We start from the raw sequence: 24954 nt of genomic DNA, 5'->3' as shown, positions 1-24954 counted from the left end.
TATGTTCTGAAAACAGAAAATATATCTTCTCCATGATTCATGAAATGCTCATAACAGTTTACCATGTTTTTGCTCACAAGGAAAATAGCAGGTAATCCCAAAGAGTAGAAATAGGTCATTCTAGATTTTCTGCCTATGGTGAAATAATGTTAGAGCTATGTAATAAAGATAGGGAGGAAATTTGGTGATTTTCAGATCTTTTCTGACACTTTTGGGTCAATGAAGAAGTAAAAACTGCAGTTGTAAGGTACATAAAAAATATAACATCAGAGTGTATACTACATTTGCTTTTGTTTTTTGATTTAAAGGAAACTATTCTGGTTTTAGGAAGATCGTTAAAGGATGGCATTCATTAACAAATGTTTCTTGACCCTCTAATGTGCAAGGCAATTTTGTTTGATGTGAGCTATAACTGAATAAGACTATGAGCTTGAAATCCACTGGATTTTATTATTGAATGCACATTAGTAGTAAATTATTTGGGATGCATATATGAAAAATCCTCTATAGTTTAGTTCAGTATGATCATTTTAATTTTCAACTGAGGTACCTATGATGCCCATATGGAGAGAAGTAGATTGTTACAGTGTTTTGACTGAACTGTGTAGAATGTCTGAAGGTCTTTGTGTGTTTTTTTAACTCTGTTACCTGTTAGCAGTTCTGTTTCATTGGATAATTCACTTTTATCCCTCTGGGCTTCACATTCTTCCTCCATAAATGAGGAAGTTGAAATAAAATATAAGTTTCATTATACACATTTTTATGTAGCTGTGAATAAATTCATTAAGTACTGAGCATTGACTCCTTTTTAGTTTGTAACAACTAAACTTATGCTCTCTGGTGGGGGAGAGAGATAAAGTTAGGGTTCCGTGCAAGCAGAGGAGGGTTCATATATCTTAAAGAAGTGTTTGTCAAGTGAACAGGGGAGGAGAGAGTTCTAGGTTGCAGAAACAGTAGAATGTGTGGAGGCAGAGAAGGGAGTGTTTTACCTTCGGTGAACTGCATTTGGTTTGTATGGCACTTAGCGTGGGTTTATGGAGGAGTAGCAAGACATAAGCATTGAGCTTGAGGTACCTGGGAGCCAAACTGTGAAAAGTATAGTCTTTGAGTTAAAGACAATAACCATAGGAATGTGTTTTAGCAGTGGAAGGAGGTGGCACTATAAGATTTAGTTGAGGTATATGCAGAGATAGCTGTTAGGAAAGTGGCAGTCCAGATGAGATTTGATGGAGTCTTATAAAGTAATGGCAGTGGAGACAATAAGTCGATTTCAGAATAGGTCTCTAAACTGGATGGGCTCCATCGGATCTGTGACAGCCCCAGAAGTACATGCAAGATTTAATATGTGAATGAGTTTTCCTTTGCAGAGAAGGTCTATAAATTTCATCAGATCCTAGAAGAAGGCTCTTAGAGTAAAAATATTGTAGAGAAAATTGATAGGGTGACATTCCACAAACTGTGAAGTTGAAATAACTTTGAATTTTACTTTATTCGTTAGTGATTAATCTAATTTTTTTTTTGTTTCACTTTTTATAGTGGACAGGTCAAAATCTCAGCAAGTTCGAACCTCTAGTACAATAAGGCGAACCTCTTCTTTGGATACGATAACAGGACCTTATCTCACAGGACAGTGGCCACGGGATCCTCATCTTCATTACCCTTCGTGCATGAAAGATAAAGCTACTCAGGTAAAATTAGCAAATCAAAACCCCTTTATTCCCCTGCGGTTCTTCTGTTTGAATCGCAGTAAAGACAATGTAATTTTTAATCAGATATTCCCCAATTTGAAATATAACATATTCAACCAAAGAAGAAAGCCATTTCTTGTAATAAACGTTGAACGAATTGCTTTTTATCATCTGGGGTTTTAAAGTGTTAAAATTATTTAATATTTAGTAAATAGCATATAAATCGATATTACTCGGCTTGGGGGACTTACGTTATAGTTTTAAGAGTTGCTCCCTTAAGGGACATCAGTACAATGACGAGTAACTGTATTCGAAACTAAGTAGTTTTTGAAGAAAAGTTTTCACAGTCTTGGAAATAATGTATAAAGTATTAACACCTGACTAAGGAAATTTACGTTAAAGGTGTTTTTGGATTTGTTTGTTTGTTTGTTTGTTTGTTCCTGTTTAAAGAATGGAGCATTTAAATGTGAGGGAATTCAAAAGAATGAGAACATTTTGGGCTTTGTAGTTTAGGAAAATAGAAGGATTAGAGTTTCTTGTCTGAAGAATGAGGGAAAAGAAAAAGGGTGGAAATTTTCAAACGTGATCTCTGAGAATCTTCTCAATATTTTTAATTTTCTCAGACAAGCTTGAAACCATGAAATTAGCTTCTTTATCATCCATCGTTTCAGTTCCCCCTTTGTAATATTTTATTCCACCCCTAGTCTTTTGCTTTCCATTCTTTGATTTGTGAGGAAAAGGACTCATTTGATATGGTAGGCAGTGGGATTCTCAAGTAGAAATAACTAGCAGAATTTAGAGATGAGGGCCTGGACACTTAGAAATGGACACAGATAATTCAAAACCATCTTTATGGAGGAGTTGGGTTCACAAATGTCATAAGTGTGGAGGTGTAGAGTATAAAGAAAGAAGGTTAAGGGTCTGAGGACATAGTTCTTGGAAATGCTCACAAGGAAATGAGAGAAAAGTAATGGACTCACCTGGGGGCAGGCAATAAGATGCGGGCGTTAACATTATACTAGCTATGTACCATATGCTGTGTGTTTTCTATCCTGTGTTTCATTTAATTCTCACGAGAACATTGTAAGATTGCACAGATGGGGAAGCAGAAACTCAGGGAGGTTAAGTGACTTACTCAGTGTCATAAAGCTAGAAAGTGTTGGAGCCAGGTTTCTAACACAGGTTAATTTGTCAACCAATCTGAGCTCCAATTTTATGGTGCTGTTAGGATAAATGGAGTAGTATACGTGCATGTATCACCTCGTAGAGTAACTGGCATGGTACTTAAAAATGTTAGTTATTCTTTTTAGATTAAATAAAAGAACCTATGTTTTATTGCATATGTTTGATGCTGACACCAGCCAGAAACATTATTCATCGTTCACAACTGTGAGAAAGAAGAGGTGCCAGAGAAAGAGCAAAAGCTAAGAGAACAGAAATAGTCCAGCCTTAGACGCCAACAGAAACACTGTTGTAAGAAAGGAAAAATTGTTCACAGTATCAGGTGCTAAAGAGCGGTCACGGAGAACAGTACTGGCTGTCGGGACGAGGGCACGTTGCCTTGGAGAGTATAGTTCCGATCATATGGTAGAGGAGGAAACTCAGGTATCTTTTAGTTAAGAAGAGTGAGATGGAGATAGGTTAAAGGGTGCTGGGTAGGTTTAAACATGCCTGTTTCTTTGTCTGTAGATGGAGTTAATATAACCTAACTTAGGATAATGTTATATGACTAAATGTGGTAACATTTGAAAATGAATATGGCAATACACCTGTGAGGTTATTAGTGGTAGATATAGACAGGTTCATTTGTAACATTTACAGTATCTGAAGCAAATATAAATGAAGACTGACCATACATGTATAAATAAATTAACAAACTAATTGCATAAAATACATTTTATCCTCTTAATTTGACAAATACATTTTTATATGAATCTTGGAATTCAGGTTTGAGCTAAGAATTCCTGAATTCTTCAGAGTTACATGCCAGAATGGGTCTGCATGGGCCTAGCCCACCCCGCCTCTGAGCCTAAATCCATATCTCTTCTTACCCCACACTCCATTCTGTACCGTGAAGGGTAGCTTTACACATATGTTTGAACCCCTAATCCACTCGTTCACATTCCATTCATTCTCCCTCAGGAAGTCAGACCCCGGGACGAGGTCCTTGCAGACCTTGGAACAGATGTTGTGCTGCTGTTTGGGCAAGGAGTTCCTTAGTCTGGATTACTCAGAGCATAGTCACGGCAGAAGCGTGGGTTCATGGTGTGGATGTCTCTTTGGCCCTAAGATCTCTTCACCCTGTGGGGAGGGGCGTAGCTAGAGGAGGGCCAGAGCTATTTCCCCCAAACCTTGAGATCCAGGGTATTGGCTTCTCTTGCCTGGGTCTGCATGTAGATCGTTCGAGAAACCTGACATTGAAAGGCAGGGCAAACATTAGCCTCATTTAACAGGGGACCTACTGAGGCCTAGAGAAGTTAAGTAATTTATGCATGGTTATACAGCTAATAAATAATATGAAGAGATTTGAACCCAGATTTGATAGATTACGAAGCTTTTTCTTTTTCTCCAGTTCCCTACTGCCTCTCCTATTACAGTAACCATTAACGCATATAGCACTTAACCTAGTGCTTGCCTCACAAGCATAAGAAATGATTTTGCCCTTAACTATCTATTAGTTTAATTAACGATACAGGAGATGAACCTATGAGATGGTTTGTACTATCACATTCATTCCTCATGGATTAACTCTTGAACTCTTGGAGAGGGAAGTGGAAGTTTTTGTTTATTTAGTGGGAGTTACTGTGTTTCCCCAAAAATAAGACCTAGCCGGACTATCAGCTCTAATGTGTCTTTTGGAGCAAAAATTAATATAAGACCTGCTATATTATATTATATTATATTATATTATATTATATTATATTATATTATATTATATTATATTATATTATACCTGGTCTTATATTTAAATAAGACCTGGTCTTATATTAAATTTCGCTCCAAAAGACACATTAGAGCTGATGGTCTGGCTAGGTCTTATTTTTGGGGAAACAAACGGTATTAGAAGGAAGGTGGTACACTCAACTCGGTTCACTTATTAAATACTTAGGCTCTCTGGTTTTGGTGGAGGGCATATCTAGCATTTTCTTCCTGTTATTTTTCCATATTTCAACTACCTTAATTATTGAAGGTTAGAAATACAGTTCTTAATGTTTAGTGTACTTACACTATGGGCCTTTTAAAAAGAAGTAACATAGTGTTATGAAAGAGACTGTGGACTTTGGAGACAGATCTTGTGTGCAAATCAAGGCCCAGTGTGAGGGAACTTTTTGGGATGATGAAAGTGTTGTATATCTTGATAGAGGTTTTGGTTACATGGGTGAATGCACTTATTAGAACGTACCTAAGTATACACTTGTGCGTTTTACTATATAACTTAACTTTTAAAATAAGAACATAAGCAAATACTGAACTTGAATAGGATGTTTAGGGGTGAAGCCTGCTATCTGCAACTAACTTTGAAATGAATCAAATATAAGCTCAATTGATATATAGATGGATAGATATGTGATAAAGCAAATGTACCAAAATGTTAAATGTAGAATCTAAATTGCTGGCTTTATGAATACTCACTGAGCAGGTTTTTCAACTATTCTATGTGTTTGATTTTTTTAAAAAATAAAATGGGGGTGGGAAAAGTCATGGACCACTGAATTAACTGCTGTGTGGCCCAAACTTCAGTTTCCTTTTCTATAAATTGAAGTTAATAATATCTGGTTTGCACATTCACACATTTATTCTGAGGACTAAAAGAAAAAACTTCACATTTTTAAGGCCAATGAAGAAATGAGTTGCTACCAGCTTATTGGAATAATCTGTGTAGCTTAATAGAAAGAAAAACTAAAACCGATTTGTGGAATTTAATGTTACTTTATTATATTAACCTTGGGGGTACAACCTTTTTTAAACAAAAATTTGTTACCAACTTTTAAAATTCAACTTGTAGTTAAGGTTACTGTAATCAGACAGTAGTGTTCCCTTAGTTTTCTCCCTGTAGTCTGAAGTCTAAAACTTCATCTCTGGACAAATTTAAAATTCTGTGTGTGGGGTTTTCAAATGAGAAAGTGACACATACTTTTTGTAAAGTGGTCAAACAATAAAAATATTAGGTTGGTGCAAAAGTAATTGCAGTTTAAAAGGTTAAAAATGCAAAAACCACAATTACTTTTGCACCAACCTAATAGTATAGAACAATAATCAAAGGCGTTTCGTCTGATTTCCCATGTATAGTAGTGATTAGGGTTGTTAACAAATATTCACACTCTCCTTGGTACGTGGTAGGATTATACTCTTCTGCCCATTTGAAGTTAAGTGTGGCCATGACATTAGCTATGGGAAGAAGCTTTAAAGAGCTGGTGCACCAAAACCAGACGAGAACACCACAATAGAAGAAAATTATAGACCAATATCTATCATGCACATAGATGCAAAAATCCTCCATAAAATATTAACAAACCAAATTCAGCAGTACATTAAAAGGATTGTACACCATGATCAAATAGGATTTATTCCAGAGATGCAAGGATGGTTCAACATCTGCAAATACATCAACATAATACAACACATGAACAAAATGAAGGATAAAAATCGTATGATCATTTCTATAGATACAGAAAAAGCATTTGACAAAATTCAACATCTATGATAAAAACTCTCAAGAAAGTAGGTATAGAGGGGACATACCTCAACATAATAAACACCATGTATTACAAGCCTACAGCTAACATACTCAATGGTGAAAAGCTGAACGCTTTTCCTCTAATCAGGAACAAGACAAGGATGCCTACTCTCGCCACTTTTATTCAACATAGTACTGGAAGTCTTAGAGCAGTTAAGCAAGAAAAAGAAATAAAAGACTTCCCAATTGGAAAGGAAGAGGTGAAACTGTCACTATTTACAGATGACGTTGATAGAAAACCCTAAAGACTACACCAAAAAACTGTTGCAGCTAGTAAATGAATTCAGTAAATTTATAGGATACAAAATCAATATACAGAAATTTGTTGTGTTTCTATACACTAATAATGAACTGTCAGAAAGAAAAATTAAGTAAACAATCCCATTTACAATGGTGTCAAAAAGAATAAAATACCTATGAATAAATTTAACCAAGGAAGTGAAAGACCTGTACAATAAAAACTGTAAGACATTGATGAAAGAAACTGAAGATACAAATAAGTGGAAAGATATTTCATGCTCATGGATTGGAAGAATTAATATTGTTCAGAATGTCCATACTACCCAAAGCAATCCACAGATTCAATGCAATCCCTTTCAAAATTCCAACAGAATTTTTCACAGAAATAGAACGAACAATTCTAAAATTTTATGGAACCACAAAAGACTTTGAATAGCCAAAACAGTCTTGACAAAGAACAGCAAAACTGGAGGCATAATGCTCCCTGATTTCAAACAATGTTACAAAGCTACAGTAATCAAAACAATATGGTATTGGCATGAAAACGGACACATAGATCAATGAAACAGAGAGCCCAGAAATAAACCTATGCCTGTGTGGTCAAGTAATTTATGACAAGGATCCAAGAATATACAATAGGGAAAGGACAGTCTCTTCAATAAATGGTGCTGGGAAAACTGGACAGCCACATGTAAAGGAATGAAACTGGATCACTATCTTACACTATACACAAAAATCAACTCCAAATAGATTAAATCTTGAACATAAGACCTGAAACTGTAAAACTCCTAGAAGAAAACATAGGGGATAAACTCCTTAACATCAATCTTGGCTACTTTTTGGATTTAACACCAAAAGCAAGGCAGCAAACATAAACAAGTGTAATTATATCAAACTAAAAAGCTTCTGCACAACACAGGAAGCCATCAACCAAATGAAAAGGAAATCTTACTGAACGGGAGACAATATCTAAAAATCATATCTGATAAGGGGTCCAAGATATATAAAGAACTCATACAACTCAATAGCAAAAAATCCAAACAATCCAATTTAAAAAATAGGCAGAGGATCTGAAAAGATATTTTCCAAAGAAGACGTACAGATAAATGGCCAACAGGCACATGAAAAAGTGCATAAAGTAACTAATCACCAGTGAAATTCAAATCAAAATCACTGTACGATAGTACCTCATTCCTGTTAGAATGGCTCTTATCAAAAAGACAATAAGTGTTGGTGATGTGCTCGCTTCGGCAGCACATATAATAAGTGTTGGTGAGGATATGGAGAAAAAGGAACCCTCATACATTGCTGGTAGGTATGTAAATTGCTGTAGCCACTATGGAAAACAATATAGAGTTTCCTCAAAAAAGTTAAAAAAGAACTACCATATGATCCAGTAATTTCACTTCTAGGTATCTATCTGAAGAAAATGAAAACACTAACTCAAAAAAGATATATGCACTCCCATGTTCATTGCGGCATTATTTACAATAGCCAAGATATGAAAATAACCTAAGTGTCCATTGACAGATGAATGGATAAATAAAATAGAAAATGTCATACACACACACACACACACACACACACACACACACACACACACACACAAACGAGGTGCCAAAAAAATGCGTACACATTTTAAGAAAGGAAAACTGTATTAAAATTGTAATAATCAATATATACCGATAACAAAAGACGAATGCAAGTCACATTTGACTTCTGCAATTGCAAGAGGTTCTCAAAGTGGTTGCCAGCAGCGTCCAGACACTTCTGATTATGGCGAACTACTGCTTGAGCAACATTGACCAAAGTGTCCACTTGTATACATTTTTTGGCACACCCGGTAGGTAGGTAGGTAGGTAGGTAGGTAGGTAGGTAGGTAGGTAGGTAGAGATATCTCACAATGGAATGTTATTCATCCATAAAAAGAATAAAATCTTGCCATTTGCGACAGCATGGGTGGACCTTGAGGGTATAATGCTAAGTGAAATAATTCAGATAAAGACAAATTGCATATGATCTCACTTATGTGTGTAATCTAAAAGCAAAATAAAACAAAAAACCCAAGTTCATAGATAATAGAAAACATGTTGGTGGTTGCCACAAATGGGTAAGTGGCATGTGAAATGAGTGAAGGATGTCAAAAGGTACAAACTTCCAGTTATATATAAGTCTAAGGGATTTGTAATGTACACCGTGGTGACTCTAGTTAATACTGTATTGCATATTTGAAAGTTACTGAATAAAGCTTAAGTTTTCATCACAAGAAAAAAAAATCCCACAACTGTGTGGTGACAGATAGTAACTAGACTTACTGTGGTGATCATTTCACCGTATCCATAATATCAAATCATTATTTTGTATACCTGAAATTAATATAAAATATGTCAATTTTACGTCAACTTTAAAAAAGCTGGTGCATTCACTCTGACAAACAAATGTTTATTTTAGTAATTGTTTTTCTTAAAATCAGGAGTGATTCTTCATATGCAAAATGCCATTTCATCATTGAAATGAATATGTTGTTTTGACTCATAACCTATAATATGGTGAATTGCTTTAATAGATTACTTAATTGGTTATGACTATATTTATGGAATAAACCCTATTAGTTTATGGAGTTCTCTTTAATATGAAATAAAAAGAATTAATAAAACGAAGTGTTTAACATGTATTAAATATGTTTCAGTATTCAGAAATGAGGTCTGAAGTTTTTTTTTTCCTTTTCTATAATGTAGTCCTTAGATTAGTGTTAGACTTGCTTCATAAAATGATTTTGCAAGATTTCCTTCCTTTGTGCTACAGCATGGTGTAAATATCATCTCAATTATCTGTTACTTGGGTCTGAAAAAATTTTACTTATGAAACTGACTCGCCTGTTATGTTTGGGGATTGCAGCTCTTTAGTAAATCCCATTTTTTTCCATGGTTCTTAGCCTCTTAGTTTCTGTTTATTTAGTTCAATTTTTTCATTTGTTTTGCTAAAATATAATCTATTTCATCCAGATTTTCAAGTGTATTTGCATAGAATTTCACAAAGCACTCTTGTGTAATTCTCTTAATTTCTTACGTATATTCAGTTTTGTTCTCATTTTTTAATATTGCATATTTGTATTTTGAGTGATTAAATTTATTAGGTTATATAGTTTTTAATTTTTTTAAGGTGTTGACTTTATTTTCCTGTGTTTTTGTGTTTTACCAGTTCATTGCTTTCGGACTTTGCTCTACCATTGCTTTTCTTCTACTTTCCTGTTCTTTTTCTAGATTCTGGGGATGACTGCTCAATTTTTGTATTTGTGATACTTCTTGTTTAGTAATATAAATGTTTCATTATGCCAAGACTCATCCTCTGAACTCAGCTTTGGCTAGTGTATAATGTTTCCATTATTTATATTTTCAAGATATGCAATTTATTTTTTATATTCTGTTTAGCATATCAGAGGTCTTTGTTTTGTTTTGAATTTCTAAGTGGTTAAAGATTCTTTTCCTAGTAAAAATTTAATTTCTACTTTTATTATAATTAGAGTATGGAATTATAGGTCTTTGGAAACTTCTTGATATTTTCTTTGTGGCCTAACAGATAATTCATTTTTTTCTTAATATTCTGTGTTTGAAAAGGAGGTACAGTCTTGTCTTTTAGATATAGAATTCATTATATGTTTATTCAACCTTATTAATTATATCATTCACTTTCCAAAAGGGGCCCCCCCACCCCCCCGCCCCACCTCCTTTTTTATGTCTTTTTGTTCTGTCATGAGCTGGCAGTTGTTGAGTTAAAATTCCTGTTGATACCTGTTTTCAGTGGTCATTGCCTTATGTATCTTGATAATATTATAGGTGTTTAAAGATGTATGTCCATTGTATCTTCCATATGGTTGGTATTATTTATTGTCACAGAATACTCCTTATCTTGATTAGTGTTTTTCCCCTGAATTTAACCTTTTCATGATATAATATTGTAAACTCTGTTTCCTTTTCATTGGTCAGAAGCTGTGGTTCTGGAATCTGACTGCTTGGTTTTGAATCTTGGCTCCAGCATTTTCTAGCTTTGTAATTTAGGCAAATTACTTTACTTTTGTGCCTCAGTTTCCTGATTTGTTAACGGGTTATTATACCTCATAGGATTGTTGTAAGGGTTAAATTAAATTGAGTTAATGCATTTGAAATGCTAAGAGTAGTGACTGACAGTTATTGTCAGTAAGTAATTGCTGTTATTATTTACATTTACTAGCAGAGAGGGGAAAAGATAGATGAATGTTTGGATATTGGTCATGGTATTGTTGATAAACACCTGGAAAGAGGAACTCCAAAGGAAAATTTCTTCCTCCATTTTTCCCTCCACCTCTCTTTCCCATGGTTTTTATTTCTTAGTTTGTTATTGTCATTCCATTCTGGTAATGCTTGCTTATTGCTGAAAATAATTCACTTTGAGCCATTTATTTATTTATTTTGGGAATCATCTGCCATATTTCTTCCCTATTAGGAAAAATATGATAATGGTGAGCCTGGAAATTTTTTTTTAAATGTCTGATGGATAATTGAGGTGAGAGTTTGTTTTGCTGTATGTAAGTCCTTCCACTTTGACTACCTGCTTTCCTTATTTATCTTCCTTCTAAAGTTGATATCAGAGAAAGGTTTTAGTACTTTTCTCATTTACCTCTTTTATTTGAGAGGTGATAGATGAGATGGTTAGATCTTAAATGAAATTCTGCATGCTTTTTATTTCCTTTCTTCAGATGGTGTTTTGCTTTGGTATTTTATTGTTTTAAATTAATTTTTAAAATTTAAAGTATAAAACATTTAAACATGCCAAAAGGTCCATAAAACCACCTCTGAATTTATTTTTCTTAATTTTGAATGGGTGGAGTTTTATGATCCTACCTCTACGCCAGTATCGCTCCCTAGAAATCTATTTTTATTTATTTTTAAGAAACAGATCTAGAATCATTCCTTAGCATTTGGCTTTAGTCACCATTAGACAAAGTCAACAACTCTGAACTAAAAGTATATAAATTCCTTGCTATTTTAATTCTATTTAAAATGCTCTATCCTTTTCTTCCCTTCATGAAAGGAACTTGTTTGGGGAGGACTTTAATCAAAAGAGTAGATGTCGCACCTTAAATAGTGATAGGTATAAAGGAGAACTTTCAGTTTTAGCACTGTGATCAGAAACTCATTTCCTGACCAAAATCATACTTGATACAGCTGTTTGGGTTTCCTGCACCCAGTGGAAGAGCTTGCTGTTGAAGTTTAAGAAGCAGTGGTTGCTAAACAATTTGGTGGGGGGAGGAGGCTTTTCTTGAAATGGAAGCAAGTCTAATGATTTAGCCATCTTGGTCTGTTAGATTGCATTGCAGGGATCTAAGTTGTTTTTATGGAGCCGGTTCTTAACTGGTTGTTGAGTGAATGTATAAAAGATTCCTTCCTGTACAGGATCACCTTTACTTTTTCGTTCAGCCACTAGCTAGTTAAAAGACAGTGGATTGTATAATTCTAGAGTTGAACAGTCCACACCAAATCACCTTCCTAGTTTAGCGAGTAGTATTTTTGGCTGCCAAAGGAATACAGTCAGCTGTGTTGATGAAAAATTTAAATACATGATTAAAATGTTTACCATTTTATTTATCACATTTAAATACTATCTCTAAACTTACCAGAAACTCAAAATTGTACTTACAAATTTTGAAATATGTGTTCATTTGATTCAAAAGCAAAAGGTATATAGCAAAGAGTCTTTCCCATACTTTTTTTACCCATATACTCAGTTTTTCTCCATTCTGAGAAGCATTTAACAGGTAACAAAATTAACCTGTTTTTCCTTTGTCTCTTCCCATACCATTACCCCTATGCTACATCTAGGGAAAATTGTGAGATAGATGAGGTTGTATTTAATTGAAATAATGCTCTTAGTCTTCTCTTCTTGACTTTTGTCGTCTGGTACATTGGTTCTCAACCTGTTATATCTTACAACCCATCTATTTTCTGTCAAAAATCCGGTGAGAGTAATAGACAGCTAGCATTTACTTAGACATTTGTTAGACTTTTTAAGCTTTAAGAACTTAAGAGTTAAATCATAGTTAAGGGTATAGTCTGAGAAAGCCATATGCCTTTCAAGTTATTAATTATATTTTGTATAAACAAATAATTGAAACAGAATGTATCATATTGGTAGGAAACTAGTAAAAACTAAGTAAGAAGAGTTCTCTGTGCTGTTGGAATTCTCACAGCTTTGGGAGGATAACACTAGTACCCACTGCAACGATGATGACATAAAATACATAAAATAATCCTTGTTAATCTTCTCGCGGAGTATCTAGGACGTAGTAAATGTAAGAAATGTTAGCTGCCTTTGTATTAGAATCTGTGATGTTTTGTTGTCGTCAGGTTTATGTATAATAATATTGAACTAAGTAGACAGAAAAAGGCATTATTACTAGTATCAACAATTGATTACACAACTATGAACATTGACTCTGGATTAGTAGGAAATGGCATAAACGTGATACAAATAGCTCCAGGGCATGATAGGGCTCTGAAACTCAATAAAACAGTTCCTGGAAGGTTGCTGTCAGAAGTAGCTGTCGGGGCCTACTGTGCAATCTTATAAGTAAGAAATGATACTTCAGATTTATAGGTCCAAGTATGGGAGAGTGCACTTACATTGTTATGGAAATGCCTACTTCCTGCGTCATTATTTAGGGGTTCTGTTGATGATATTCTTGCCAACAGTTGAGCACTATTAATTTTTAGGATTTCAGAATGGCGTGGAAATATTTTTGGCAGTTATCTATCTAGTAGTCACCTGTGTTTCTGATTGTCAGGTACGAGAGATTTTAAAAAGCATTAAAAGCTATCAAGAAACAATGAATAATTTATCTCTTACTAATTTAGAGGCAGTTACCCTCCAATGTGATTGTTAAATGTATTATTCACGTATTTGGGAATGTTACTTTTTTAATTAAATTTATTAGGGTGACATTGGTTAATAAAATTATATAGGTTTCAGCTATATATTGCATTGTGTATTTCACCACCCAAAGTCAGTTCTCCTTTTGTCACCATATATTTCACCCTCTCCTATTGCCCCTCCTTCCCCTAAAACAGTAAAATTGCTCTAATTCTTTTACATGTGGGATACATTTTTTGAAACAGCAACCAACGCAAATTATAATTTAAAAAATTGTAACACCAAAGAATAAATACATTTTAATACTCTCTAAAAACTGAAAATTAGATCTCATTTGATTTTAAATTGATCTTTAATAGTAGTAATAGCACTTGTTAGAATGGATATTGTGAAGTGCATATACCAAATATTAAATTGAAATACTGTTTATATAATACTTTAATTCCTCATATAACCATCTTCTTTTGGTTAAAGCAGAAACTGATTATTTATCAGAAGTCTAGTAACTGTTTCTGTAAGAATCCAGAGAAAAATGTTTCTAAGGTACAGTTTATTTTATGTGGCCACTTCAATTCCTTTATTAAATGTTCTCATGATGACTTGAGAAAGCAGATTGGACTGATTATTAATGTACGGTGCCCCTTAGCCTTTTCTGTCATATTAATCAACTAGTGCTTGTATTTGATTTGAAATGTGGCAAGAAAAGCATGACAGAAAATAATTATTTTTGAGAAAATACAAATAATGCCTGGAACTTCCAAGTTCAGGAATATATGGCATTTTTTTAAATTGAAAAATAAGGTTGATTTATAATTGCCTCTTTGACTTAAATAATTTTCTTAAGTTTTACTGAGATTTAATTTATATACCATGTACTCCACCTATTTCAGTGGTTCTTAATATATTCACAGAGTTGTACCATCATTGCCATAATCAATTGTAGAACATCTTCATAACTTCAAAAAGAAACCACTGTATCCATTAGCAGTCACTAACAGTTTTGCACCAATCCACTTGCCCTCAGCTGTAGGTTCCCACTAATCTACTTTCTGTCTCTGTAGATTTACATATTCTGAACATTTTATATAAATGTGCTCATAGAATATGTGACCTTTTTGTATCTGGCTTCTTTCACTTAATATAGTATTTTTAAGCTTCATTCATGTTGTGGCTTGTATCAGTACTTTATTCCTTTTTATTGCCAATTAATATTACAGGGTATGAACATACTATAATTTATTTATACATTCATGAGTTGATGGACTGCTGTGAACATTTGTGTTCAAATTTCTGAGTGGTCATGTTTTCATTTCTCTAGGAATTGCTGAATTATATGGTAGCTCTATGTTTAACCTTTTCATAAAAACATTTTTATAGATATTTTTCCTTCCCATATTAAAGTGTACCATGAAAGGCATATCGAAACTGAATTATAACTTCCTGTCAATATTCTCATCAATAACTTTCCACTAATAGTTCTGGGTGTTTGACATTTTAGTGACCTTCAGTTTTCAGTTACTTTCAATACTTAACACGTTGCATACGGCGGGGTTTAAATCCCTCGTGAAGATTCTCGTGATCCGTATGCAACGTGTTAAGTGTTTTGGCTTTTCTAACTCCTCTATCCCATAGCCAGTAGTTGATAATCTACATATAGGCACTTACAATTGTGAGAAAATCCCAACCTTCGAGTCAAAGGGAAACCCTGGCTAGTGAAGAATATTTTATGTCTTCTGTACTAACATCCTAACATGTGATCTACTGTATCATAGTAGCTCTGAGGTTTGTATTTGAAGTTAGGATTTTTCTAATTCTATGTTGGGCTTTTTCAGAATAGATGTACGTCTCCACTTACCAATTCTATAGCATAGCTCTCTTGTCTTTTTTTAAAACCAGTTTCTGATTTTGAAAACAGTAGTCACTGTAGAAAAGTTAGTTGCTTATATTCCTAACATCCAGATGTAGCCATTTCTAACATTTTGATGCATATCCTTTTATATTTTGATTATTTAAATTTAAAAGATAAATTAAAAACCATTTTAAAAATAGAATTCAGATGATAGTATAGGTAGTGTTTTGTAACCTTTTTAATTTAGTAGGTTATACTATTTTCGCATGCCATTAAATATTCCTAAACATGATTAAATCTTTTATTTTCCTGATATTTTTTTTATTCAGCTGAAAAAAAATACTATGGATTTACTATAGAATTATCTAGAATACCCACCATTATATATATTTTGAAATATCTCTTTATAGTCTTTTCTTAAAATGTATTTGCTTACTAAAGTGAGGTTATAGTCCATGTGTTGTGATATTTGTGTGTGTGTGTGTGTGTGTTATAAGAATGTGCCACAATTTTTCATTACTGTATTGATAGACCTTTAATTTTTTTCCAGTGCTTCTCTTGGTGTACATCTCAGGTTAATTCTTGAAAATATAATTACTATGAATATTCTTAAGGTTGTTGGTACATTTATGATTACTTTTTCTCAAATTAGCATTTCTCACGGAGTAGGGCAAATTATTTCATTTTACTGTGTCAAGCACAGATGCAATAGTTGATTCCTGTGTTACTTCCTGTTTTCAAAAATTTGCAATCCAGAGATTTACCACCAAGACCCTCCCTCCCCCTCACCTTGGGAAATATAGGTTCTGAATAAGTTCCCTGGTTAATAATCTAGAAAATCACAAATCGTTACTTCACAGACTGCCAGTTCAGTTGTGTGTTGAACATACTGCGGGCTCAATAGGCATGGATTTTGTACATTTTACTTAAATTCCCAGGCATGTTAGTCCTTGCTAAGGGCTACTGTTTAATGGTCCTCAGTAAAGAAAACTCTCTATCCCTATAATTTTCTACATGGCTCCAAACAATATTTACATTAGCTTATGTTAATTTCTAAAGATGTAAATGTATGCCAATTGATATTCTAATGATATTAGCCTACAAGAAAAATGAGTAGGTATATGGTCAGCATGGAATCTTGAGTGCAGAATCTATTTCTTACTCGTTTTTATTTCCTTAATCTAACAGTGATTTTCAAACTTTAGTTTGCATCGGAATCATCTGGATAGCTTGTTAAAACACAGGTTGCTGGACTTTAATCTAAAAAATTCCTAATTTAGTAATTCTGGGATTGAGCCTGAGAATTTGCATTTGTAACATGTTCACAGATGAGGCCAGTGATGCTCATCCAGGGACCACATGTTGAAACGGGTCTAATACAATGAGCACATAACTAGGTTTATAATAGGAGTATAAAAAATTTGTACGTAAATGCTGCTATCACTGAATTCCTAATGGCTTTTTTCAGCTGAACTCTTCCTTTTCTGTACTCTTTGTTTCCAAGTGAAGCAGCTATTTATATTTATGTCTGGTTATAAGACTATATTTATATATAGTTACCAGAAAAACAAAGGATAATAATATTAGAATCATAATCTTTTTGTGCTCCTTTTAAAAGTGTCATCGGTATACACTTTTCAAAATGGTCTTCTAAGTTAAAAGTTGAAAAAGTTTTAAAATTTTTATTAGTCAAAACACAACAAAATTTCTAAAACATGTATTCATAAGTAATGAAGACTTTCTCATTATTTTAAAACTTTTTAAAACTTAAAATCAATCTATAGTTATAATTAATTAATTAGCTCAAGTATCATTGATTTTCAAGTAATTCCATTTCATTTGTTGCCAGGTTTATTACTACTTTAATACTAAAGATCATCTAAGTACTGTAAAATAATTAGCAGTCAATAATCATTTTCATAAGAGATTATAAACTACAGTAAATTTCAAGGGCAAGGATGAACCTTACAAAAATAAATTTTAAACTTGTATTTAAGATTTAAATACGTTTTAAATAAGTATAAGAGAATATTGTGAAGTTATTCTTTTGTTTTTGTGGGGTTTTTGGAAGTGATGTTAGGCTCTTACATATTGAAAATAAGTATTTTCTTGCTAGGAGTTAGTTTGATCTGTTTTGAAATTGATAAAACAGGAAAGTATATTTGTCCTTGCTGGTTTATGAATAAATATGTAACATAAGTACCCATATTCACGTCTGATAAAGGACTGTTATCCAGAATATACAAAGAACTGTTAAAACTCAATAAGAAAGCAAACAACCTGACATTTAAAATGGACCAAAGATCTTAATAGATACCTCACCAAAGAATATGGCAAACAAGCATATGAAAAGATGTTCTACATCATATGTCATCAGGGAAATACAAATTAAAACAATAATGAGATGCCACTACAGGCATATTAAAATGCCAACATTCAGAATACTGTCAACTCCAAATACTGACCAGGATGTGGAGCAACAGGGACTCTCATTGCTGGTGGGAATGTGAAATGGTACAGCTGCTTTGGAAAACAGTTTGGCAGTTTCCTACAAAACTAAACATACTCTTACCATATGATCTAGAGTTCATGTTCCTCGGTATTTACCCAAAGGATTTGAAAGTATATGTTAACACAGAAAACTTCTCATGGATGTTGATAGCAGCTTTATTCATAATTGCCAAGATTTGGGAGCAACCAAGATGTCCTTCAGTAGTTGAATGGATGAATAAAGTGGTCCATCCAGACAACAGTCTTTTATTCAGCACTAAAAAGAATGAGCTATCAAGCCATGATAAGACATGGAGGAACCTTAAACGTATATTACTCAGTGAAGGAAGTCATTCTGAAAAGGCTACCTACTGTATGATTCCAGCTCTACGACATTCTGGAAAAGGGAAAACTCTAGAGATGGTAAAAAGGATCAGTGGTTGCCAGGGGTTGGGCTTGGTAAGGAATGACTAGGTGGAGCACAGAGGATTTTTAGGGCAGTGAAAATACTCTGTACGATATTATAATGATGGATACGTGTCACTGTACATTTTCCCAAACCCATAGAATGTACAACACCAGGAATGAACCAGAATGTAAACTATGGACTTCGGGTGATAACCACATGTTACTATAGGGTCATCTGTTGTAAGAAATGTACCACTCCGGGGAAGATGGCTGTGTATGTTTGAGAGCAAGGGGTACATGGAAAATCTCTGTGAACCTAAAACTGTTAACCTAAAACTGCTCTTAACAAATAGTCTTAAAATCAAGTGCGCAGTCCCGTGCAATAGTACTGTTTTCTGTGTATTTCACTCAGAGAAGAAGCAGTTCTCACAAAGGAAACCAGCGGTAGGAGGATGAACCTGGGGGTTGGAGAGAGAGATAGCTTCATGGGCTGCACTTTGGATGATTCTGAGAGTTGAAAATAAAAAATGGCCTCTTCCACCTATAAGTAACCTTTTCACATAGAGAGAATTTTTCTAGCCAACCACCATTCTGTCAACAGTCTTAGAGAGAGGCGTTGGTTCTGCGTTGCCCAAGTGTCCAAAAGGTTCATTTTCTCTTCCTTGGTAGTCTAAGTGGAGGCAGTTAGAAAAGAAAATTCCCCTAAGGTATGGTGACTAGAGAGCAACTATTATATGCAATACAAATTATTGAGGATTATATTTCCAAGTTTTCTGTGGAGCATGTTAATAAGCGTACTTTAAAAATAAGTGTTCTGGGGTCATGTAAGTAAGAGAAAGAAAGTAAAAGAGGTTTTTAAAAAAGTGTGTGTGTCTGTATGTTTGTATGTTTTAGCTTCTGAAATGCTAATTGCACTGTAGATTGAGTCGTGGAGGTATAATGTACATTATTTCCCAAATTTATTTTACCGTGGAACCCTTTTGTCATATATTTTTACTAACATCCATGAGCAATGTTATAAGTAGCATAGTTCACAAAAATTCTACTCTAGATTAATGGACACAATAAGAGACTAGCTGGAAACAATTGCTTGCTGATATGAAAGGAAAGAACTTTTGCTACTTTGTGTTGTTTTCCTAATTTAAATGATAAAATAGTTCTCAAATACTCAGATTTAACAAATTGGATACAAATTATTTCATCTTCTGTGACCTCACAAGCATGAACTTTGAATAGATTTCATAAACCAAGTAGCCATCTTTTCATTTTACTTTGACTAAAATAACTTGTTAAAAACCAGTGCTTGAATGTATAGAATACTGCTCTCAATAGAACTTTCTACAATGGGAGTAATGTTCCATATCTGTGCTCTCCTATAAGGCAGCCAGTAGCCACGAGGCACATGTGGTTATTGAGCATTTGAAATGTGCTAGTGCAACTAAGGCACTGAATTTTTAGTTTAATTCAATTTTCATTAATTTTAATTTAAATTATTGGTTGTGGCTAGTAGTTGTTATATTGGACAGTGCAGTCTATAGAACATATTTGTAGACTAGAGCATTTTCCATACTATGTAGTTTAAATGGATGTGATTATTAAGACATTACTTTTTGGGGAGTATTTTTTTTAGAACAGTTGAGACTAATGAATACACTTAGACAATTTATATGCGTATAAGTCTACAGTCACATCATTGAGAGTAGTCCGTCGGTGGTTTTACACTTTTAAAAAACTTATTTTAGTAGCCAGCTTCCAGGAACATAAATATTCTTTTGTAGTTGGTTTTTATTTCTTCTGTATAATACTACATTCTGAAATAAATAGGTTTTCACATTCAGTTTTAAGAAAGGAAAGGTAATATGAAGCAAAGAGAGATTCTGTCGAGATAAAAGACCTCAGATTTAGTTCCATTTGCCATTGCAATGCTAAGCTGTATTAAGGCAGTTGCAAACTTTTTGTGGCTATTAATTTATCTCTTATTTGGAGATACGGTTTATGTAAATGTCCTTTGAAAATGTTAGAGCTGTACAAAGTAAAAATAATTAGGGTTATAAGTGTGGAACATGCCAGAAATTTGACTCATTTTCTGTAAATGCACTTTGAGTTTTAAACATTGTGATTCTCAATCATTTGTGGACAAAGGTAATGTTTCCACTTGGTAGAAAGGTGAAAGAATTAAGGTATATAAATTCTCAAAATAAAAGTTTGACTAAAATAAATTTATGATTGAATAATTTTAGAAAAAATGATTATTGAAGATATGATTACTTGGGGGGCTAAATTATTTCAGAGTCGTTTGTCTTATCTAAGACTCAATTTAGGAAATTTTTATAACTAAGTAGTTCTTTGAAAGCAGATTATTTAATATATTGATACCTCTTATCCTTGCACTTGCCTGTAGAATAAAATATTTTACTTTCTCAATTATGACTAAACAGCTTCGCTTTAGTATTTGAACTGTTTAAGCAGTTTATTTGTATTTTTATTCCATTAGCATTTAATCGTTATTGGTTGCATTTAATTGTTATTGGTTTCATTTTGGAATTTCATTACTTTTAAGAGGTGGTAATTATTTTAAAAGTTGTCCACAAGCATTTTGAATTGTATAAAGTAGAACTGTTGGCTTTTTCATAAGAAGTTATATATAACGTAGAGTCACAGGTGCAGCCTCAATTTAAGCGATGATTTTTTTCAGTATGTAATAAAAATAATTTGTAAAACCATATATATTTATTGTGCTGATCATTACCATTTGTCTTTAACTTGTGGTTTTTACTTTCCCTAATTTACATTACACTGAGTGTCCTCTCGTGTAGTAAGAATGATATTACTACATTCTTACTGTCCTCTCGTGTAGTAAGAATGATATTACTTTAATATTGTTTTTTTTTTTTCTGTTTTTTTTAATACAGCTACTAAATGGTCTTACTGTTTGGGATTTAGCATTTTTATTACATTTTAGTATTTTATTAATGTTGATGTGAAAAATAAAATGTTTTGAGTAACATTACTTAGAGACATCTTAAATTAATCATGTCTAATTCAGAATAGGACAGAATGCTTTAAGTATTTTACAAAGTCATGAAAATCTTAGTGTTTAAAGGATTTTAGTATTTAGTACAGCCCCTTCACTGGTATACGGTAAGATTTTGAGTTGCTGTGAGAATAAGGAGTAAAGACAAAATTCCTTCTTTTTTGTTTTGTTTTTTTAAAGACACCTAGCTGCTGGGCAGAAGAGGGAGCAGAAAAGAGGTCACATCAACGTTCTGCATCATGGGGGAGTGCTGATCAACTGAAAGAGGTAAGTTATTTCTGTTTTCAGTCTGCAACCTATTTTGGTCCTAGCAAATTATCTTACAGTATTATAGTACTTCCTGAGTATTATAGTACTTCCTTTATTTGTACTAACTTTACCTCTTTCAGAGTTTAAGGGTTGCCTTCCACATTTTAGTCAACAAGTCTGAGTTTACCTTACCTGTGCCCTTCATGTTCTTTATAAATATTTGCTCTGCATCCTCTCAGCTTTTGCCTTTCCAGAATGAATTCCGATTTTATGTAATCATCTCTAGATCTTCTTCATTTTCATTATGTTTTGTTCCCACTTCAGCTTTCTTGTTTTTGAGTTATAGCAACCAGAACTATAGATCATGGCTTTGTACAATGGTAGGGAAGTGTTTGCTGCTTCTAATACATAGCTTTGTTGTGAAAGCCGGCATATTGTTGCTCTTTGAGATCCTATGGGACAGTCGAACTTGTATCTTTTAGAAATAGTTTTCATGACCTACTCCCTTATTTGTTATGAGTAATCCAAATTATGATCACCTTTATGTATATTTTAGATTATTTTTCCTGTATCTATCTATCTATAATTTTCTCTATTTGTTTCAATAGAAACTTAGAGTTGAAAGGTCATCTAGTTTATCTCCTATGTAAACACGCCTTAAAAAGATGGTCGTCTGCTCTGTTACTGTCATTCTCAGTCAGGGAAGCTCATCACTTTGCAAGAGAACCAAACCGGTTCAGTTGTTTTAGCTTAAGTTGTTAAATAGTTTACTTTGGATCTTGAACTCAGAATTATACCTCTTAATTTTGACTCTGCCCTCTGTATTATTGTATAAGTTTACTTTAAATATTTGAGAGGCTAACCATATGGTATTTATCTCCAGCGCAAACATTGACATTTCTTTCAAATACTTTTCATATGCCACAGTTTCCTTTCAGTATCATTTTCATATACCATGGGTTATCAGTATCTTGCATACATTGTGGTATCTAGACTAAGTAGATCTAGTCTATTAGCATGATTTTACCTGTGACTGTATTATATTTTTAGTAGCTTCTTTATAATGTTGATGTAGAGCAATCCTCAACTTCTTTTTACCCTACACATAAACACATAGGCACAAAATCAGTTTTTCCCAGTAGCAAAAAAAGAGAAAGGAAGCTGAGTTGAAAATATTTAGTCTAAAGTAGCTACATATCTATGCATAAAATGTGAATAACAAAAAAAGTGAACTTGTAATTTTATCTCAGAGGTAAATACAGTCTCAAAGTTGTAACCAAGATTTGGCATAGTTGAACTTTGGACTACAGCAATACTTGATATGCACTATTAAAAAAAGGAATGGCTGACATGACCGAGTGAGAGATTTGATTGCTTTCCCCCAAAGCAATCATAAAGCTGGATAAAACAACTAATTCAGTACTCTGGAAATCAACCAAACAAATTGAGAAGCTTCATTCATGAAAACTGTGCCCAGGGGAGAATAACACACGTTTGTATTGTTCTTATCCGGTGCTACTCTTCTTCCCTTCTTCCTCATCCCCAGCTTTATTGGTGTGGCATTTCAACCAGGATGAGGCAGGCCTTGAAAAGCAGGAGTTTTGCTGTCCCTGCTGATGAGAGAGCACTTGGATATTTTGATTAAAATAGTGACCTTATGTTGCAAAAGAACAGGGAGTGCCAGTGGCTCCACTAGTGTTAGGCTGTGGTCCAGTTTGTGGCAAGCAGTAGACTCATGGAGGAGCGAGATTTTATAGAGTCATAGGAGGCAAGACAGTCATGGGGGCTTGATAAATTCACCATATATCCCAGGTTGGCTGGAGGCATATGCCCAGCAAGAATGAAGTGGGCCCAAGCCACCCATGCCTCACGGGTCAGTTGAACCTAAGGATATATAGAGAGGAGCTTTACGCAGGAGTAGAGATAATAAAACCTGGGACCAACTTGTAAAACGTTTAGACTTTGAATGCATTCCTTATTCTACACACAAATATCATCCTGGGAGTGGAAGACTTACTGGTTTGAGATGTTTGAGTAAAATTTCTGATCAGTCTCTGGCTGAACACTAAGGTGAAAACTGGAGACAATTTTTGAAAGGTTTTAAAAAGACCAGCCTTAAAAAGAAAAATGAGGGGTAAAATAATGGAGTATAGACATCAGTGACCACACATTATGTCAAAAACAGGCTTTTAGTCCATCGTTATTAAAATACAAACAGATGAGGCAACAACTGCCCTCAGAGAAAATAAGATTGTAGAGTTGCTAAAATATATTATCTAAAATGTCCAACATTCAACTAAAAAGTTAGAGATATACAAAGAAACAAGAAAGTGTGACCCATACTTAAGAAAAAAAAGCAGTGAATAGAAACTATATCTGTGTCTCCATATATTAGATTTAGCAGACAAAAATATCCAAACAGCTATTATAAATATGTTCAGAGACGTAAAGAAAACCAAGTCTAAGGCATTAAAGGAAAGTAGGATGACAGTGATTCAATGAATAAAGAATTTTCACAAGAGAGTTATTATAAGAAAAGGTACAAACAAAAACTCTGAAAAGTATAGTAACTAAAGTTAAAAAGTCACTAGATGGCTCAATGGGAGATTTGAAATGGCGGAAGAATCAGTGAATTTAATTATATGTCAGTAGAATTTATACACCCTGATGCCAGAGAGAAAAAGATTGAAGACAAACCGAAAGACCCTCATAGACCTGTGGGAAAACATTAAGTACATACACATACATGAAATGGGAGACACAGGAGAGAAAAGACAGGAGTTAAAAACTATTTGAAGAAATCATGGTGGAAAACTTTCCAGATTTGATGGGGGGAAAAATCTGTAGATTCAAGAAGCGCAACAAACCCCAAGCAGGAAAACATAAAAAGAGCCACACATGGACATATCATAGTTGAACTGCTGAGATCCAAAGGAAAAGAGAAAATTTAGAAAGCTGGAATAAAAAAAACACACAAAACACTCATTTCACATAGGGAACCAATAATTCTTTTAAAGGCTGACTTTTTATCAGAAACAGTGGAGACCATAAATCAGGACATATTCAAAGTGCTAAAAGAAAGAAAAACTGTCAACCAAATATTCTATATCCAGAAAAACTAGTCTTCTAAAATAAAGGTGAAATGAAGTATTCCCAGGTAAAGAAAGATTGAGAGAATTCCCTGCTACTAGACTGTCTTATAAGAAATATTCAAGGAAATCTCCAGATCCTAATTCAAACCCATAGGAAGAATTGAAGAGTTTTAGATATGGTAAGTCAATGGGTAAATATGAAAGAGTCCATTAATATATATTTTTTCCATTTTTCCACATATTTAAAACACATAAGATCA

General features: G+C 33.8%; 1 protein-coding gene across 4 annotated transcripts in view; it reads left to right on the top strand.

The window, feature by feature from the left end:
• GLCCI1 (glucocorticoid induced 1) overlaps window positions 1-24954 on the top strand; it is a 98665-nt gene that overhangs the window by 30690 nt on the left and 43021 nt on the right. For all 4 annotated transcript variants that reach the window (XM_074340766.2, XM_088797735.1, XM_019729779.3 and 1 more), the window contains exons 2-3: window positions 1537-1688; window positions 21534-21620. In XM_074340766.2, the coding sequence (XP_074196867.2) occupies window positions 1537-1688; window positions 21534-21620 (239 nt within the window). The remainder of the gene's footprint in view (window positions 1-1536; window positions 1689-21533; window positions 21621-24954) is intronic.

This window comes from Rhinolophus sinicus, chromosome 4, assembly GCF_057876585.1.
Source record: "Rhinolophus sinicus isolate RSI-liver-muscle chromosome 4, RSI-T2T, whole genome shotgun sequence".
Taxonomy (NCBI): Eukaryota; Metazoa; Chordata; class Mammalia; order Chiroptera; family Rhinolophidae; genus Rhinolophus; species Rhinolophus sinicus.
The sequence above is the reverse complement of the archived record's forward strand: the minus strand, read 5'-3'. Positions and strand labels throughout refer to the sequence as shown.